Here is an 11,709-nt window from a genome sequence, read left to right as displayed (position 1 = left end):
TATTAAGTAACTTGCTTCCACCTAGACAACAATCTGACGTCAAGAAGACTTAACGTTCACTTTGATAACAGACGGCTCAACCACAATAAACATTCAAAATACCTAGGTGCGGTTTTGGGCAGAACGTTTTTGGGCTTTAGAGAACATTTAAGTACAGTTGTCGAGAAGCTAAAAACCAGAAATAACTTTATCCAGAAGCACTGCGGCACAACATGGGGGCATGGGCATCCACACTCAGGGTTTCAGGCTTAGTTCTTGTTTATTTTGTAGCTGAATATTGCGCACCAATATGGATCAACAGTGCTCGCGTTCAAAAGATTGATATCCAGCTAGATAACACCATGAGAATGATCGTTGGAGTAATCAAATCTACACCAACCCATTTGCTACCAGTACTTAACGAAATTACACCACCACGCCTTCGCCGACTCAATCTACTGACCAAAGAATACAACAAGATCCTTAGCAACACGGCTCTGTCGGTTCATAATAGCAAAGGTCGACTCCGTTCCAGAAAAGCTCCAATACAAACCGCAGAATCAGCCGTAGCCACCGGGTTCAACATGATCACCAAATGGATCCGTGAATGGTCGGAAGCTCAACCAAATACAGTTATACCTTGCATCACAGAGACACCTTTTGGATTTTACCTAGCACGTAAGACCTGATGAACAATTAACGGCATAAGAACTCGACATGGTCGATGTGCCTTAATTTGTGTCCTTTAGATCTCTTTAAGTGTATTGTTGCCTACCTTATCGAACGAGCTTCTATATACAAGTTACTAATACAGTGTTCAAATATGGCATTGCGTGCATCTTGTAGCGCTGATCTTATGTTAATGATAGTATGGATCTTTTGAATTTGATCCATACGTTTTTCTACTTGCGCTATAAAACGCCGTCGCGCACCCACTTGTGCGATTTTCAAAAGCGCGCCCGCCCGAGTGTTAAAAATATGATCACAGGAAGGAAACAGTTTATTTTATAAACAAGTAACAAATTTTTAGAACTTTATGAACAACATATAAACACAATTATTTGATTCTTAAAAAGAAAATATTAAACAGCTAACATATTTTTAGAACTCTATAAAGAACATATACAAATACAAATAGTTGATTCTTGAAATCAAAATAAACATGATATATCAGAAATGTATTCTTCTTTATACCTACTACTCTTGTATACTTGAGTTATTTAATAACTTGAGAATTGAAACAGTTTTCGGTCTGTTTAGAAGACTAAGACGTCGAATTAAATGAGTTTTCTGAAAAAATAATAGAAGCGATTACTAATAAGTAAACAAATAAACCAGATAATATGAATTATTAACAGCTTATGTTTTATTTAGGTTCAGAGATGATCCACCATCCCCATACGTGCGTTTCGGTCCCCCCCCAGAGACCTCTTCAGTGGGGTACCTACATGCAGGGCCGCATTTAGGTCAATTGACGCCCTAGGCAATTCTCTAGCAGCCGCCCTTCAAACATGTATCTTTTTGTGGAAAAAAATTGCAGACAGAATTTTTTATTTAAATAAGAATACACTAAAAATGTAAAAGTTCAAGTTGATTCTCAGTTAGAGTTGACTTTTCCTAGTTCGAGTCAACTCCAACTGAAACGAGCAAAAAAAGTTGATTTGAAAAATTTAAATCAACTTTTACTAGTTTGAATTGACTATTCCTAACTTATGTTAGTAAAAGTAGATTATACAATTTATACGAGTATAATCTCACGTGCATTTTTGATGAGTGTGCGTCTCTTTGTTTTGACCGTTTCAACTACTTATAATAATGGACTAATAATTAGTCCATACTGTAACGTCGACCCCGTTAGGTAAATTATTCTGATTCGATTTTTTTGCACAAACTTATTCAAACAAATACATCCTTATAACAAATACACAGTGTCAGGCGGTATCGCGGTCGAAAAATTGTTTAACCAATTTTTGTTAACCAAATTCACAAAACTAATTCTTATCTACTCTACCTCATATTATGTATAAGTTTTATTGTGTGAACATTGTAAATATAGATAGCAGTACATAAAGGGTTTAAAGTGTGCCTGAAGTAATAATGTATTTTAAATGGGATTTACTTTTTCGCACTGTTTTTAGCACACTTCTATATAATGATATATCCTTAACTTTCGCCTTGTCATGACATGTGAGCAATAAATTACAAAAAAAAGTTTTAACAGTTTTGTGGTTTGACAGAAGTTTGAATTTTTAAATGTCAAAGTTCTAAAAAATTGTAAAATAGGAATGTATTCCAGTGACGAAGAGTTGCAGTTTTTTTATTTGTTTTTTGGTAGATAAAATATTGTATGAAACTGTGCGTGAAGTACTTTTTGCGCATTTAGGCGATGTATAGCACTCGGCCCGCTCGTGCTCTAAACATCGCGTGCGTGCGCAATAAGCATACTTCACGAACTGTTTTATAAATAACTAAGTATTTCACTCCGGACAAATTTTTTTAGATTATTTTGGTCATTCGGAGCAAAAAAGGTCTCTTGTGATTTTTCTTTAAAATTGATAGTTTTTGAGTTATACGCGATTTAAAATTTGAAAAATGCGAAATGACCATTTTTAAGGCTTAATAACTCGAGTAAAAACTATTATTATGAAAGTCAGAAAGGCACCTAATCAAAGTTTAAAGCCCCCCTACAAGATCCTGAAGAAATTTTTGTCATTATTTTATTACTAAGCTGTTATTTTTAATTATCAACAATGAGCGCTAAAAGCGTATTGAGGCGGTCGTCAATGTGAGTGCGAGTAAGATCCTCCATTCCGACCGTCCAATGATGCATCTCAGTCGCACTCACATTGACAGCCGCCTCAATACGCTCCTAGCGCTCATTGTTAATAATTAAAAATAACAGCTTAGTAATACCATAATGACAAATATTTCTTAAGTACCTTGTAGGGGGGGGGGGGGTCGTTAAAATTTGATTTGGTGACTTTCATAATAATAATTTTTTACCGAGTTATTAAGCTTGAAAATAGTCATTTTCGCATTTTTCAAATTTTAAATCGCGTATAACTCGAGAACAATAAATTTTACAGAAAAATCACAAAAGACCTCTTTTGCTCCGAATGACCCAAATTAATGATGTAAAAAAATGTCCGAAGTGAATTTTTTTTGTGAATTTGTTTAAAAAAAATTGTTTAAACATTTTTTCGATTACGGTACCACCTGACAACTGTGGATTCGTTATAAGGACCTCTTTTTGAGTAAGTTTGTGCAAAAAAATCGAACAGGAATAATTTACCTAACGGGGATGACGATAGAGTCTGGACTATAAATTTGAACATAATATACAGTAACATTTAGTTTCTAGAATCGGTTGTTTGTGTGAATCAACTTTTACTAAATGGCATTTGGAAGAGTATACTTAAACTAGTTGGAGTCTACTTTTACTAGTAAGTGTTGAATAAAAATCTTCATTTTATATTTATAATCAACTTTTACTAAAACCAGCCGTTTGAGTCGACTCGAACTAGGAAAAGTCAACTCCAACTGGATAATCAACTTGAACTGTAACATATATACATATAACAGAAAAAATTGTCAATCCAATTAGATCACATCAGAGATTTCTTTTTTGATTTTTCTTTGGCAAAATCATCTATAATGTCGTCATAAGTTATCGTCTTTGTTACGCCACTTTCTATGGACTCACTATGCACGTCGGTTTCAATCGACAAATTGTTGCGACGTTCTTGCGTCCTATTTAATCGAAAATTATTTTTAATTCTTGACATTTTCGAAAATGTCCTTTCAGCGGGCACGTTGGCAACTGGGATGCATAAATAAATGCGCAAAACAATATCAAAATTAGGGAAAGTATCTTTCAATCCACTCTTCTTTAAATATTTAGATGTGTCAATTGGTGATTTTATTGTGGTATCCAAATGACCCTTTAAGTGAATGCATTCATATATGAATGATGTATCTAGGTCGTCTTTATAAATTTGTATGAGATTTTCAGCTTCTTTAATAATTTCTTACTTGTTTAATTTTGCCAAATCTGTTATAAAACTACGAAAGCGTTGATAAATAAGTCGATGATAAGATTCCAGACGTCTATTCAGGTCTCTTATCAGAGTGTCGATTATAATAATATAATGTGTGGATTTTCATCTCATCACTAGTTGAAAAGTTTAGTTCATCATCGGCCCCCTCGTAAAATTGAATTTTTCTTGTTCTCTTTCTTATTTCTTTATGTTTTATTTGGGTACAATTTTTTGACTGCCTCTTCATAAATGGCAAAATTATTTTTGATTAATGATTAAGGTAAAGTAATTTGAAAGAGCTTCATACTTTTTAACGACAGAACCCAGATCCATTGCAGGACTCTAGACATACTTATTGAATAGGTCCACTCTTTCTAAAATATGTTGCCAAATGACAGCTAATAAAGCCATTTCAGCAGTGTAAATTTTTTCAAATATAGAAAGTGCTTGATGTTTCACACCTGCAGTTTGACATTCGTCGTTAGAAATATTAAAAAACGCATGTTTTTATTTCGCTGAAGCCAATGTATAACCGAATTTCACTAATGCTGGGGCCACAGTAACGTCTAATGCCGTTAATTAACGCATCATTTGCATTACAGAGATGGCAAATAATGCGATAAATTAACGGCATTAGACGTTACTGTGGCCCCAGTATAAGAGATTTCACAACAGGTGATTTTAAGTTGTCATTCAAGTAAAGTATATTATGATTGTCATTGTTGTGGTAGGTCAGATTATCATATGGGGAGAAACCTGGTACCCTGCAGATGTACCTCTACCATATATTTGCTCTTAACACAGGGGAGTTCGTTAAGGGGGGCCCGAAAAAAAATCTATCCTTAAAAAAACTCGAAATTGTCAGATTAAGATAAGGTAAGTTAAGTACATGCAAAAGAGTGTATATTTAAAAAATCTGACGACTTGAGCCGGGCATAATAGGTCTGGATCCCGCGTATGAAAAAAAGTTGATTAATAGCAAGTTGAAAATTTGTTAATAGCTTAAGGGTGTCTAGTCGGATAAACTTTGATATATGGGAACACTGGAACAGGGGAAGTTTTAATTGTGGATCAGGTTAAAAATTTGGAACGGTCACACCACGAAAACGGCACATTTATTTTGTCCGACAGAACAGACTTAAACTCTCCGAACAGAGATTAAACTCTCATGCAAAAATCAGACTGCTATTTGTCACCAAATGGGCGTTTTAATGAGTGGAACATGTAGAATATGTGAAATGACAGGAATTATGACAGGTGATAAATAGCAGTCTGATTTTTGCATGAGAGTTTAATCTCTGTTCGGAGAGTTTAAGTCTGTTCTGTCGGACAAAATAAATGTGCCGTTTTCGTTGTGTGACCGTTCCAAATTTTTAACCTGATCCACAATTAAAACTGCCCCTGTTCCAGTGTTCCCATATATCAAAGTTTATCCGACTAGACACCCTTAAGCTATTAACAAATTTTGAGCTTGTTATTAATCAACTTTTTTTTCATACGCGGGATCCAGACCTATAAGGAAATGGGTGGGTCCCAAAGTTTCACAAGAAAAAAGAGAATATTTCGCGAAATGAATGACAGATCGAAAAACTAAAAAATATGTGCTCAATATTTTTTAAAAATCTATCGAATGTTACCAAACACGACTTCCCACGGAGAGGGGTGGGGGTAAATTTAATATTTTAAATACGAATCCCGCGATATTTCGCGAAATGAACATCACATCGAAAAACTGTAAAATACACTTATTCAATATTTTTGAAAAATCTATCGAATGGCATCAAACACGACCCCCTACGGAGGTGGGGTGGGGGGTTACTGTAAAATCTTAAATAGGAGCCCTCATTATTTATTGCAGATTTGAATTCCTTGTGTAAAAATAAGTAACTTTTATTCGAAAGATTTTTTCGAATTATGGATAGATGGTGTTATAATCGAAAAAAACAATTGTTGGAAATGGAAAATTAAATTAAAAAATGGCAAGCGCCCGCTAAAATGGAAAACTTTACTTAACTTTTTTTGATTTTAAGATCTACTCTTCACATCCCAATAGGTCCACAAAGCGCTCGAGTGACTGCACATTTAGCATACTTTGCTCCCCTACCATTGATGTTATGTTGGAGCGTTGATTGATATATTGGATATCATATTTCCTCTATAATATTTCACTCAACGGTTGTAGTAAATTTATTAGTGTAAAGGTTTATAAAAACAGTAGGTACAGCTATAAAACAAAACTAAAGCTTAAAAATTATTGTAAATTTATCAAACAAAAAAATTCTTGACGCCCTCTCATAATTTCCCCGCCCTCTCATAATTTGCCGCTCTAGGCAACTGCCTATATTGCCTAATGAATAAAGCGGCCCTGCCTACATGAACACTTCTAAATCGAAACGAAGCCAAGCTGTCTATTAGGGTGGGTCACTTTTGTATGGAAAAAAATAAAATTGTCCAATAAGTTTTGTAATAGTAAAAAAAACGTGACCCACATCCATTCATGAAAAACAATGAAAAAAGAATTTTTCTAGTTTAACCCCTTCTACCCGCGCATTGAGTTTGAAAAATTGAAATTTTTGTTTTTTTGTGAATTGTTAGAAAATCGATTTATCGTGGCTCATAGGAATAACAACAACGTAAACTAATAAAATAAAGTGCTTTTGGACTAAATTTTATTATAAAGAAAGAAGAATAAACAAATAATATGACAAAATAAAAATAAAATATCTTCAAATCACGTTAAAATCTTTCTTACTTTCGAACTTAGGCATAAGCTTTCGTGAAATAATTTTATTCTTAATTAAAGCTTCTCTTGCTGTTTTGTGGCAAAGCTGCATAGATGCCTCTGTTACTGTTTTTACAGCCCGCTCCACAGCTTGAGTATGACATGGTAGCCTCAGAAAAAGGACTTCATCATCACCACCTTACTCAACTAGGGAATGAAGAGTCTCATCCAGAACACTGATCAATATAGGTGGTTGCGAGTAAGATTGCTGCCAGTCTATCAAATCGATGTAAGACGAAGCGTTTAAATCTATCTTAGGCACTTCAAAGACTCGAAGCTGAAGGGATTCAGATGGTTTCCTTGCCTTTATAATGCGTCTAGCGGCAAGTTCTCTCACATGTTTTTGTTCGTCAGATAACATAGATAAGAGCAAGTTCTCTGGGTGCGCAAAGTAAGCATTTCGCTTTATTACAGGATCAACGACACTCTTCAATTCTTGCGGAAGATATCGAGAATAAAATACCAACTTCCAAAAGTGCCTTGCTCCATCTTTACATGTCGGATTTAATTTGATTTCGAACCAAATAGGAGCATATACTTTAACTACAAAAGTAGCGAGTTGTTTGAGTTCGTTTGTAGGTATCTCAGTGGAAACATATAAGCGCAAAATCCTGTTGGCCTTTGTTAGCCACCTGGCATGCGACATTTTTCCCGGAGAGCGATTAGACAAATCAGAAGGGCACTTACCACTTATGACGGCAGATGTGATATGATAAAGGTAACGTTGATCAGAACTGAGGTCTTTTATATTTGAAATGTTTGGTAACATACCTTCTATATTTTCAAACACGACAACAGAGCGCTTCTCGCAATAACTTTCCGATAGCACCTGAATAAATATTAGGTCCTGTTGTCGTGCCATCAAGTTTTGCAAATAAATGTCTTACGGGCAGTTCATTTAAGTGTAAAAGGCATATGATCCATTGAAGTGGTAGGTGTAAACGCTTTTCTAAGAGCCGTATGACTCCGCCGTAGTTGCCCGTATTAGTTACCGTCCCATCACAACCTATGGCAAGAGTATCCTCTAGAGACATATTCAGTTGACCTGTTACTGTTTGAAAGATAGCAGACTCCAATCCTTTTGCAGTTCCATGGCTTGGAACGGCATATCCGACAAAAACTGATACTGGTTCTTTAATTATTGAAATATGTTCTTCCACATATGTTGAGCGGTATTTTTTCCCCCTTTCATAACAATTTTCAGGGTCTTATCTTTTCGTCCATCAAAAAATAAGGCAGGAATAGTATCTAGTTGGCTTTGAGATAAGGTTACTTTTCGTAATTTTTGTCTCGCTCGTCGCAATTTCGACTTATCGATTACTTCGTTGTTGATTTTCACATCTTGCAAAACAGCAGAAGCGACAGCAGCAGCTGCTCTATCGGATATCCCGTATCGGTCACAGATAGTTGATAAATTCTTGAGAGATGTTATTTCACGTTTTTTTGATGCTGGTTTTGATGAACTTGAGGGCAAAGTTTGTTCTTCATCGCTACTTCCAGACGTTATTGAGGTATTAGGATTTTCGTGAGAAGGGCCTGGTTCACAAACGCTAGAATCGTAATAGGATTTAAGCTTAATTTTTCTATCACTCAGTTTTCTTTTCCTCTTACTTGTCAATAAATCAACAGTTCCCATAATCATTTTTCTCTCTGTTCTCTGATCTATTAAAAAAGCTCGTTCTTCCTTAGGAATCTTTTGGTCTTTGGAACATTTGCATAACTCTAAATCTTTACACTTACATGAACTCAAATCAAACAGTTTTTCCGAATTTCTATGAAAATCTTGAATTTTTTCTTCTGATAAACGCTTCAAAGATTTTATTAAATTTTTACACTTCGCATGGTAACTTTTTATCAATTGCATCACACGATTATGAGACACAGTAGGAATAGACGCTTTTCTCCATAAATATTCAACTTTAGATGACACTATTTCAGATACTTCATTAATGGATGGCTCTTTTTTTGAATTGTTCTCAAGTTTAAGCTGATGTCTTACTAAATTGTAATATTTTATAACTTGTTTGTAAGTGGGTAGTTGATTTTCGTTAATTTCTTCCGGAGCACCAAATATGGGACAAGTTGTGGATTTTCGGGTATTATTTGAAATCTCCATGATGCAAAAAGTCACAAAGCTAACAAAAACTACTTAAAATCGCGAAAACATTAGATAAATGCGCGCGACCTTTCGTCCGGAACTCATTAGGTGCACTGAGGCAAAGACGCGTGATCGACAGTTTACGCCCTCTTTCCCCACTCCTTCCTCCGCAGTATGCGCACGATTATTCTCATATTTTGGATTGATTATTATTTGTATTACGTGTATCTCTGAATATAAGAATGTAATATCATTTTATGTCATGTAATTTATACAATAAACTCTGATAAAATAAATGTAATTTTAACAATTTTTCCGAATTTTCAAACGTCATGCGCGGGTAATTAATGTTAATATAAATAAAAAATAAATATGCACGTTTTTAAGTCTCTACCCAGGTCATGTTTTCCGCACTATTACAAATCGAAATTCGCAAAACAATATTTTCGACCCACCCTACTGTCTATATTATAAAAATTCAAGCAGAATTATAAAAATAATTCGCGTATCAGATGCTGTAGCGACATCTATTAAAGAAATGAGAAGTCCCAGATGTAAACAATAAATCTGAAAATTCTTGTGGAACCACTTTCTGGTAACTAGTTGGCTTACTAGAAAATTTTTCTCTATTGATACGTGTATAAATTAGTAGGTACTACATAAAGTATGTTTTAAAGAGATACTCACCATGGGTTTAGAAATGTTTGCTCTGCATATGTAACTTTTTATGACTCCTAAATGAGCTAAATGGGTGCCAGATTCATGAAACCAGGTCATTTTCATGTATTTAAACCAATTAGTTAAAAACGACAGAAATTCTGTAGAAGAATTCTGATCTACTGCCTGACTGCAAGTAAATTCTATGAAAAAATTCGTTTCAGGTAAAGTAGCCAACCTGAAATTAAAAACAAAGTGAAATTTATGTTAAACAAGAACAAGAAACCAATATGTTTAGTTTTCAATTAGGTATAGGCGACTGAAGGGAGCGCCAAAATCGGCAACATTACTTAGTCCACTATTGGTGTTTAATCGCCGAATGACGACGGAGGACGGTGCGACGGAGTTAGGATCGGCGAGAATCGGGTGCATTAGAGTGGGAAGCGGACACCGTCTGGTACTCGACGGTGCGCAATGTTGCCATTTATAGACCGTATATCTAATTTAAAACTAAATATGCTGTATATGTAATATCAAACCTGAGATAGAGTACAGAATTGGTGAAAAGTATCTCTATAGTATGTTATGCAGATGATGCCATACTATACTTATTGCAGAGAGTAAAGATGACCTTCAGAGACTTTTATATATCAATTTAATATAACAGCAAGAAAGTTCAAGATGATAATATTACCAAATAAAACAAAAAGTATGGTAATCTCTAAAGATCTAATAAGGTGCAAGCTGGAAGTGGACAGCAAAATAATCCAGCAAGGAAGAAATATTAGCTATCTGGGAGTACTAATTAGTACATTCATTCACGGTTTTTGCTCTAAATTTTAAATAACCGCTTGAATTGACATGAAATTTGGCATACGCATAGCTTACATGTCAAAGAAAAAAAGTGATATTGTGCCGATGTGTGCTTTTGTCCTGGGGGTGACTTTCACCCCCTCTTGTGGGTGCAAAAATATATGTCCAAAATAAGTCCGGAAATGGATAAACTGACGAATTTTAAGTAACTTTTGTTCTATAGAGCTTTTTCGCCAAGTCAACACTTTTCGAGTTATTTTCGAGTGAATATGTGCATCTTTCAATGAAATATCCACATTTTAGACTGTTCTTCGCAAATAACTCAAAAAGTAAGTATTTTGCCGAAAAAAACGTTCTTAGCAAAAATATAGACTGTAAAAAAGTAAAAAAAAATGGTGTACGCGTGAGGTCTCTGGACCTCGTAGAACCAGAGTTATAGCCAATGAAAAATAGGTTCATATTCGCCAAGTTTCAAATAGAATATTTCGACGTGAAATATCCAAAAAATTAAGCACTTTTGGGGGAAAACTCATTATAACTTTGTTAAAGTGTTTAAAAAAGCTTTACTTCTGTTTTTATAAAGAGTTTCTACCATCAAATTTAAGCAAGTTACGCTCAAAATAAAGTTGGTCCCTTTTGTTTTGGCAAAAAAAAATCGGGAAGACCACCCCCTAATTAGCAACTTAAATGAAATTAGTCGTTACCGCTCCACAAATTATTTTACTTGTGTTGTGTTTATATGATCTGTAAGTTTCATCGATTCAAAGTGCTTATTTTTGAAAAAATGTGGTTTCAAAGTAAAATTTTCAAAAATTTTAATTTTGAAAAATATGGTTTTTTTCAAAATAACTTAAAAATTGTTAGAGATACCAAAAATCTCAAAAAAGAAAAAAAGCCAGCATTGCTTTTCTGAATATCCTGTATTCTTTTGTTTTTCTGTAAGACAAAAATTGATTAAGATTTGGTGTTTCTAAATTTGCATACATTCGTGATCAGTGACTCGTTCAACCCCTTTTAACTACAGCCCTTTCAAAACTAATGACTTTGAACCGATGAAACTTACAGATCATAATAAACAATACATACACGAGTCAAGAAACTTGTGAAGTCGTAACGATTAAGTTCATTTGAGATACTAATTAAGAGGTGATTTTCCCGATTTTTTTACCAAAAAAAAGGGAATAACTTTATTTTGAGCGTAACTTGTTTACTTTTGATGCTAAATTTTTTTTATAAAACAAAAATGAAGCTTTTTTTAAACACTTTAAATAAGTTGTAATGAGTTTTCCCCGAAATGTGCTTCATTTTTGGTTATTTCACATTAGAGTATTCCATTTGGAATT

The 11,709-nt window shown here is 34.4% G+C and overlaps 1 protein-coding gene across 1 annotated transcript in view; it reads right to left on the bottom strand.

The window, feature by feature from the left end:
* Positions 1 to 994: 994 nt before the first annotated feature.
* Positions 995 to 11,709, bottom strand: part of LOC126884711 (uncharacterized) — a 54,275-nt gene continuing 43,560 nt past the window's right edge. Inside the window, exons 9-10 of the mRNA XM_050650833.1 lie at positions 9,584 to 9,791; positions 995 to 1,269 (exon numbers count right to left, since the gene is read on the bottom strand). Coding sequence (XP_050506790.1) covers positions 1,177 to 1,269; positions 9,584 to 9,791 — 301 coding nt within the window. The 3' untranslated portion in view covers positions 995 to 1,176. The remainder of the gene's footprint in view (positions 1,270 to 9,583; positions 9,792 to 11,709) is intronic.

The sequence above is a fragment of the Diabrotica virgifera genome, chromosome 5 (assembly GCF_917563875.1).
Source record: "Diabrotica virgifera virgifera chromosome 5, PGI_DIABVI_V3a".
NCBI lineage: Eukaryota > Metazoa > Arthropoda > Insecta > Coleoptera > Chrysomelidae > Diabrotica > Diabrotica virgifera.
The sequence above is the reverse complement of the archived record's forward strand: the minus strand, read 5'-3'. Positions and strand labels throughout refer to the sequence as shown.